This window comes from Atta colombica, unplaced genomic scaffold (genome assembly GCF_001594045.1).
Source record: "Atta colombica isolate Treedump-2 unplaced genomic scaffold, Acol1.0 scaffold125, whole genome shotgun sequence".
Classification (NCBI taxonomy): domain Eukaryota; kingdom Metazoa; phylum Arthropoda; class Insecta; order Hymenoptera; family Formicidae; genus Atta; species Atta colombica.
Window position 1 is genome coordinate 2,013,785 of NW_017259212.1, and position 9,394 is coordinate 2,023,178.

A 9,394-nucleotide genomic window follows, 5' to 3' on the forward strand; every position below is an offset into this window, starting at 1 on the left:
TTTTCATTAAAATTTGAATTTGTGATTTTGTCATTATCTAAAAAAAGTTACAACTCTCTTTCAAATGCAGGGAACAGCAAATCTCGCGAATGAAAAGTTTCATCTGATTTTCATGCTAAATAAACTGGAAAGAATTTTTTGCGGAGTAAGATTCAATTATGATATTATCAAGTACGTTTGAATGTTTCCAAAATAATAGAATAGTATGTATGAAAAGGGAATAGCATGAATGCAGAAGGGAAATGGCGCATTAGACAAGAATGAAAGATAAAAAGCAGATAGGTAAGAGAGGATGCAGGAAAAAGATACGAATAAAATGCGAAAAGCACAAGGAGATCAGTTTAGACTTGTTGAAATGCATCGAGCATTCTGACAAAAGTACGGTGTTTACGAACAGAATACGTCCAGCAGGCATTACAAACCAGCGATTGTTAAGTAAATACCGTACAAGTGAATCGCATGTTAATTATCAAAATTGAACTGCCGGCCAGCTTTTATCAATTCCGGGAATTTACTTTGCGAGATAAAAGAAATTACCACTGGGAATTTTACAAGCTCCACTATACTTGCCTTAAGATTAAAGAGAACAAAATCTAGAAACTTGTTAAACGATTGAATCATCGTGACTTGTTTAAAAAGAATTAAATCGCATTAAGAAAGTTACTTTGCAGAAATAGAACAGAATATATATATTATAATCATTATGATATAATATGTGATATAATATTTAGAAAGTTCTTATTATTAATAGATGTCATTAAAAGTCATTATGACTATGATAATTCTATTAATTATCAACGCATTATTGATAGATAGAGATAACATCGTACTTTAACCCGGGAATAATCACCTGGCTTTTTTGTAAAAAAACGATCACCCGGGATATCTTTATATCCCAATTAAAACCATTATTATTAACATATTGTAATATATTATTATTATTATACAATAATAGAACTCCTTCTGTTTAATTAATTTGTTTGTTGTTATATATTATTAATAGTTTTCCGCGATTTATTAGTATTTAAGAATATTATGAATATTTAATTACAATTTTCTGAAAAAATAAACAGGAACCAAACAGATAACAGATAACACTATAATCGCAGCAGTGCCATTTTTCACCCAACTGATAGTTTTTCTTTTCCAGTTAATTTGAATTTTGGAGCTTTATATTTTCGTGATTTTTCACTATAATCATAATCAATTACAATTTTGCTTTTATGACGACAATCCTCTCTCGTAAAAAGCCAAATTTACCTTGAACCGTGATTGAGTTAATTTAAACTCGCAGTTTTAGCATTAAATGAGATAAATACATTAAGTAGCTTATTATGACAGTATTTCTTAAAAGTAGAGAGGAAAGTGGTATTATGGCCAGTATATATTATGGACTCCCTTAACATCTCCGCTATTATATAGTGAATCCTAATGATTACTTATGGAATTATTTATTTAGTAGCTCGCCATTACATCATGATGATATAGGGGAGATCAAGTCTCGTTGACACAATTTTCACAATTTCGACATTAGATCTTTTAAACAATTAATTATTATGATTAAAATATATCAATATGATAGAAAATGTAGAGAAACCTTTCTCTACATTTTCGTATCAGTAATGGTTCTATATATAATTTCTTTGCAATAAATGAAATACAGATACGCTGCATTGTAGTTAACTTGCCCCGATGGAGTAAATTGGTACATATCACAGTATAAATTGCCTCCATGATAAACTCTATATTAAACTAACAAAAATATAATAGAAAAATAATAAAAATAAAAATTAGATAGGAGATATGTACTTTTTGGTAAAAATTGTATCTTTCAAAATTATTTTGTAATCAAATAGCAAGATGTTGTTACAGAAAAATAAGTGTAAATTATTTTAATTCTACCTCATTTTAATACAGAAATATTAAATATAAAGCGTTTTGTGAAATATTAAATATAAAGCGTTTTTGTCAGAGTTAAATTGTAATTAAATGTTCACACGTGTGGTACAGCAAGTTAATATAACCTAACCTTTCTTATGATACGAGCCAATACACTCTATCTCTGCACACGTCCGATTTTAATCATTTTATTATAACAAATTACCATTGTTACTCAAAATAAGTATTGTATACTAACAAACACTTTTCTTTTAACTAATAATACATCATTTAGATTTGCTTTCGCAAACCGAAGAACATTAATACGAAATTATGAAGTGCTCAAATTTACTTGTCTACTCTTGAATCAACTTTTTCCTTTTTCTATTGTAGTACTTGTTTGGTTTAAATGGAACTTAAGAAGAATATCTATTATAAAAGAAATATTTTGCAGTAACTTTTCCATTGTTCTTTTATTATAAATGTAATGCCAATTTGCCTTTTATGCCAATGAGTCCCGGTCTGTCTACCAACACTTAATAGCCAGCTTATAACGCATTTTTATTTTCAAGAATTCCGAAACTGAGATACATTTTAGCATTTACACCATTCTCTCATTTTTCTTAAATATGAGCGTATTGTTACATGTATTTTTGAGTGTGTTGAATATGTTATTTGCTATTTAACATTTTATTTGACTGTGTATATTTTGAGTTATGCAAATTTAAACAATAACATGCATTTTGCTAATGTGATCCTTTATGGTATTGGTTATTCACGACCTCTATTTTGAAGTTTTCATATCAAGATAATTATTTGATAACCAATTGTAGCTCTACTATTAATCTATAGTTTACATTACGTGTTATGTATTACTATTTTTAGTTTACTGAGCAGCTTATATGCAGAAGTTATGTGAATGTATATACATTCATTTGCATACATTTTAAAATTTTATTTTATTTTTTTGTTAATTTTGTAATCAAATACTTTTTTCTAGACAAAACAAATATTTTAAGGTTATTTTATGGAAGGTCACATTACCACCTTTTTTTCTTCGAGTCATTATACAATGTCACCACATTTTTATTAATAGTATTCTAAGTAATAAATATTTCGTAATTTTGAATCCAGAATCGATTCAATAATATTTTAACAAATGTAATTATCAAATTTTAAACTTAAATATTGATTATTAACAAAATTATTGTGTAAAATGTAACTGGGATGTTATAATACCATCTTTTCCTCTCAAGATTTTAATTAATATCACTCTTTTTTATTGTAGATTTGCGATGGAATTGAATATTTTAAAAGTTCATAGAAAATAATTATTAAAAAAGAAAAAAATATGTTAAACAATTGTTAATTAAACATTAACAATATTACGGCGATAACCCGTAAACTCTTTGGCATCCCTGAAAAAAACACCTGTGAAAGTCTCAAAAGTATTATATTAAATTATAGTATGTTAAGTATCCACACAAAACAATATTTACCAACAATTTTCACATCTTTTGTCATTAAGATATAAAAATAGCCTAGATGACTATTCGCGATTAAATAATAAAAGTATAATATTGTATAATTCTATTAATATAATTGATTGGGATAAGAAATAATTGAAAATTTAAGAAAGTAAGCGCTCATCCGTTTGTATATTCGTGACAGATATCACCTATATAAACAACGTAGAATCAAGATTTCGAAATTGATAGAACGAACAACAAGCCTGCAATCTTTCTGCGGATTACGTCCCTAGCGCGCAATTTGAAACATCGACACACCCCATCCTTCCATTCTCGCGTCTATCACGCCCGACCTAGTCGACGGCAATAAATCTGAACTTACGGTGTATCCTTGGATGCAAATTTCCCTACAGCTATAGAAATATCGTAACACAATATCGCCATTTCCGCGTTACATTTTCTATTATATATACATATATATATAATATATTTCTATAAGAATGTAAATTATATTTTACAATCAATTTACTCATTATTTATAATGTAAACTAACTATTATTGATATGAAGAAATGAATAGTACAATATTACACAGGAAATCAATTTCAAAATTGATAGACTGATTGTGAGAGATAACTTATGCAGGGATTCATCACATCGGATACATGTCCGGCGTACAATTTGAATCATCGCTCTCTGCTCTCCAATCCGCCCACGCAAAACCTTTTCTATCCACACGTCCATCGTGTTCGACTGGCTCGATGGCAATAAATCCAGACTTACTCTTTATCCTATCGAGGCTTTGCCCGCCAGAGTGCGAGCCTCTGGCATTGTCGCGGCTATATCACCAGCCAAAACGGACGAGAGGGACGGCGTTGTCGTGCGACAAGACTCGACGGAACCTGAATTAAATTCTGAGATTTATCGCGTCAATAACCATGCATTAATTTATGATTTTTTGCGGTGAAGAACGTAAATCCACAGAACACGCCGCCATCGTGCCAATTGTTTCGCTCTACGTGGCGGCCCAACCAGAGAAATGGACATAAAAAGAAACGACAAAGAGGAAGAGAATAAGCGTTATACGAAACATACAAGCTCAAATCTATATCGATAGAACCAGCGCAAGGTATATGTGCGCGGTGCGATGTAAGCGATGTGAAGTGTGGGTAACAGCGTATGCGGGCGACTAGCAGCGTGTTCTACATCTAACTTATATTGACCACTCAACATTCCGAGCTCGTAAACTACGACGTTTGCCGACCGTTCGGTGCAAAAGCAATCGGAAACAGTATATCGCGGTTCCAAAAGGCCTTTGATGTCGCACGCGTATCACCATGAGAGAAAGCATTGTCAATTAAAATTATACACCCATATTTGTTACTTGGAACATAACACCACTAAAAGATTACAAGAGAGAGAGAGAGAGAGAGAGAGAAAGAGAGAAAAAAAGAGAAATACGCGAAATCGATTCACTAATTTACAATTTATTTCCAATAAAGATTAATCAACTGGGCTGACGGTTCGTCGTTCGAAATTCGCCTTTCAAATCTTTAATTCATTTCGTGATTTTCCTTGCTTCGGCAAAGGAACACATCGTCGGATTTGAATTTATTTAATTACTGCTGCGCTACTAGTAATGTTTCGCATTAGTCATTATAGATTAATTTATTCTCTGCCGTTACTCATTAGGAAGGGTGTACACATGGTACAAATTTTTTCTCACTCTTTTCGCTTCCGCCCAGATACGTCCTTTGATCGATTAATCGTTTTAATTACGGGCGAAACCGCGGCAGGTGTGCATTCAAATTGATGCACAGAGTGGAAGTACCGACTGGTTACAGCCTGAAACGCGCGTAATTCCGCCTGCCTTCTCTTTTATTCTTTTTTACGTTCCTTCCTTTTGACAAACCTTCTTTGAAGTCTTCTCTTACCAAACGAGGTCGTTCTTTTGCTTTTTTTTACTGCCTATTCTTCGCTTTCCATCCGCGTGTATCACAGCGAACATTGTTTTTGCAAGACTTTTCAAACATAACACATTAAATTGTGGTTCTACGCATTATGTATTTAATGACTTGTCTTCGTAAAGCAGCTGAGCATGCTTTTAGTTTGACAAATAAACTAAGTAAGTAAGTAGCAAAAGAAACAATGTATATCAAAATAGAATAGAAGCATTTTAATACTTACCAAGTTTTGTTACCAACAAAATTATCGACTTTTTAATTTATTAATCAGAAACAATATTTTGCTATCTGTAAAATGCATAACCGTCGCATAAACGTCCTATAGATGTCGTTCAACGATCTATTTTCTAATTACTTGCTGCTCTTTTGCACTTAATCCATCACAAACGAGAAAATAAAAGAAGAGGAGTCAGTACTGTCATCTTCACGCCGGCAATTTTTTTCTACGGGCAATTAATTTCGTAGTACGCGGAAAGTGTCATATATCAAAGTTCCGCCGTTCCGTCTACATCAATCACCGTGCATAGTTGATAATGGGTACCGCGCGACATAGTCTTTTGAAAATTTCCAATTGCGGTCAAGAAAAGTCCAGGTAGTCGACGGATAACGGAAGTGAAAGGAGGGATCGGTATATATGCGGTGCGGAATTTTATTCGCGCTACCCCGTTCTATCGGTCGAAAGAATATTTCCTCGCCTTAACCTCTCGTTAAAACGACTGCAGCCTCCAGGGCCATGTCGCACGTTCCAGTATTCCTAATTTTGTCCGTCGGGCGCTACTGGAATCTTAATTATGAGAAAGAATTCGTCGAGGGTGGTCCGGCAACCCGGTCCCAATTCGCCCGACAATGTCGCCAATACTTTTCTAGAGGATATGAGCGTTTCAAAATTCAATTGCGCATGAAACAAATTGAGGTCTCATACGAGTACTGTAATATTGCGATAATGAAGACATAGAGGAAAATGAGAGAATTCTAGAGAAAATAGATATTATTATATACACATGTATGTTATTTCAATAGAAAAAAAACATAATTAAGATATATAATTAAAATAATTACTTAAACTTTAACAATTATTTTATGTGGGTTAAGTCAGGTATGTCATACTGACACATTGATCTCTTTAACGTTTAAAATTGTTACTAATTTATTAAAATTTTAATAAACATAATTTTCTTATAATTTTGAATATTTTATTTGTAGTTTTTATTTAGTGAGAGACCCGTTGTCTTGAAGTACTTTTAGATTTAGATATTTTTAGGTACTTTATCACCTAGTTCACGCCGGGTTAAAATATTTAAAGATTGTTACTAATAAAAAAAATCTCAGATATGATTTAAAATAAAAGCTCTTAATTAAATAATTCTTAATAAAAAACGAGTGTTGAATTTAACGAAATGTCTATCCTAAAATTCTTGATTAATTAAATTTTAATTTTGCACACACCATTTATATTTATAGCTTATCTTATCAAATATAATATTTATGTTACAGAGATTGCAGAGTTGTCAGAGATCCCCAAACTTTAAAATCTAAGGGATATGGATTTGTTTCGTTCGTCAAAAAAGCGGTAAGTGAACGATACTCTTAATCTAATTTACTTAGAAAACAGAAAATTTATCATTATCGTAGCTAAGATAATAAATTGATTCTACTGTACGAGCCTTAGCTACGATATTCAAATTTTGCACAGAACACTATCACCTTTATATAATTTCGTACTAGATTACCCACATATAAAATTATTAGTTATTAATAAATTATTTTTAAGAAATATAAAATTGTAATTTATTAGACACATATAATTTTTAAACACAAAATTTTGCAATTTTGTTATTCATTCTGTCTTTATAGCATGAAAAACGTTTGGTTTAGTAGAAGAAATTTCTTTCTATTTAAAAAGTTTAATAAGATAAGTCCGAATATGTATTATATCAATCGATATATCTTAACTACTAAAAATGTACTTATTCCAAATTAACTTTTTGCTTCAATTACTTTGCATCTTTAAGAAAACTTTATACATCACGCTTTCTTGTAACGTTCTCTTTTATCAAAATGCGATCACTCTCAAGAAAGTCTAAAGGACAATCATTTTAAAGAAAGTTGCAAAACATATAAAGCGCATCGATTAAAATAACAATGTTCGTAATTCTATTCCTAAAGAATTATAGTAAAAAATGAAATAACAAATTATTCGGGCACTTAGGTAAGCAAAGAAGATGAAAGATGTATTGTAAATCAGAATTACGATAGTAATGACATGGTAGATAATTTCCTTCCGAGCAGTATTTTAATTATTGCATTTTTAATTATCACAATCCGATTGTCTCTAGAGTCGAAAAGAACGTGAGTATTCCACAAGGTAATAACTACGAAATCACATCCGCAGTATGTCAAACTTGACGCCGTTCTCTCGGCTTTCGTTGATCAAATAAAGGGGAAGGTCCGACTGTCACAGTTTACAACATCATTTTTCGGGGCTAAATGGAGAGTGGCCCGAGTTTTAGTGTGACCCGCCAAAATCTGTGACGTAAATCACGGCGAAGTTAGATGTACGGCTGAGTAAAAGAAGGCTTTCCTCCGTTTATGGCGGGGTTATTCGTCGAGGCGCCTGCCCCGAAGGTAGACCCTCTCTTCGTTTCCCCTCTGTTTTAATGTCCTATCGATCTGGACCACCGCCGGCACCTGCCTCACACCCGCGGTATTACTATTGCCGAAGTATAAATTTCCCGAGTGTCTCCGTTAACCTCGAGAAACACGCGAAAATTTCTCCCCTTTCCTACCCACCGCTACCCCCACCGACCAGTCTCACCGCCACTATATCCTTCGACCGCCGGATACACGTACCTAAATCGCGAACTCTGATCGCCTAGCCTAGCATCTAACATCCTGGCTCTTTTAAGATGAAATACGAATTCTCGGGATTCTTGTTTTTCTTCAGAGACGAATTCGAAATCTCGAATACTGCATTTAATAAGCTTTATAATGTCCCGCCGTACGGTCCTAATATGATTAGTATTCATAGTCGTCGTATTAATATTCAGTTCGTCAATTTCAAGATCATCTTAAAATTCTAATACGACTGTGTGATTGGTTTATGACATCTTAAGATGATTTTAAATAAGACTCTATATATGAATGCCAGGCTTTATGTTTCGTAATTGTTATATATTATAATATTCATCTCTCACAGGTGCGATGTTTAGAAATGGCAACAGTTTTCTTTGACACGTGTGTTACGCGAATGTTACTAATTACTTGAATCTTAATAAGTAAATATTCATTCTCTTTGTGTTAAAAATTGATTTATATCTGAATATCAACAAAATAAGAATAATCAGGATTTGTAATTTTGAAAAGAAAAAATATGTAAAACATTTCCAAGAGCGAATATGGTACAATGTCTATGCGTAGATGGATCCGTCATGTAGTCCAAGCTCTGTCCCTGTTACTAGTTGATAGTCAATGTATACTTACACACACTACGTAAGTGCTCGGGTCGTTCTAGTTACTGTCAAGTTTTATTACTCTACCATTTGATCGATAAATCGTACGATATTATGACTCACGACCTTAAATACACAAAAGCGTGCCTTCATTCGCATAGATTTGTATTCTCTCAAGTATGTAAACGAAGCAATTAGAACGTCATTTACGGTGCATTGGAAAACGGTACCTTCGTATGTATTAACGTTATTTACAGCTACAGTCAAAATATCGAATATAACAGCCACGTTGACACGTGGCATTGAATATACGCACAGCCATGTAAATAAATAGTCTTTATTTTCTGACGCAATAGGAATATCGTATGTAGCGAGTCGCAGAATTTTTAAAACAACAGGTCATATTTTTATTTAGTCATGGAGTCATACAGTTTTTATTAAAAATAGAAATGTTACTTAAGTTTTCTGAATTGTATGAACAAATTAAATAAATAATTTGAAAAACGTTTGAAAGAAATACTTTTTGGAATTTTGCCTTGAAATTTTATTATTTTAACGAACACAAAATTTCAATCATATTACATGTGAATAATTATATATACATATATAATAATATATATTTTATATGTATATAT

At 32.2% G+C, this 9,394-nt stretch overlaps 1 protein-coding gene across 1 annotated transcript in view; it reads left to right on the top strand.

Moving 5' to 3' along the window:
• The window catches only part of LOC108694800 (nucleolysin TIAR-like), a 165,334-nt gene that overhangs the window by 119,095 nt on the left and 36,845 nt on the right, over positions 1 to 9,394 (top strand). Inside the window, 1 exon segment of the mRNA XM_018204468.1 lies at positions 6,805 to 6,880. Within this exon segment, the coding sequence (XP_018059957.1) occupies positions 6,805 to 6,880 (76 nt within the window).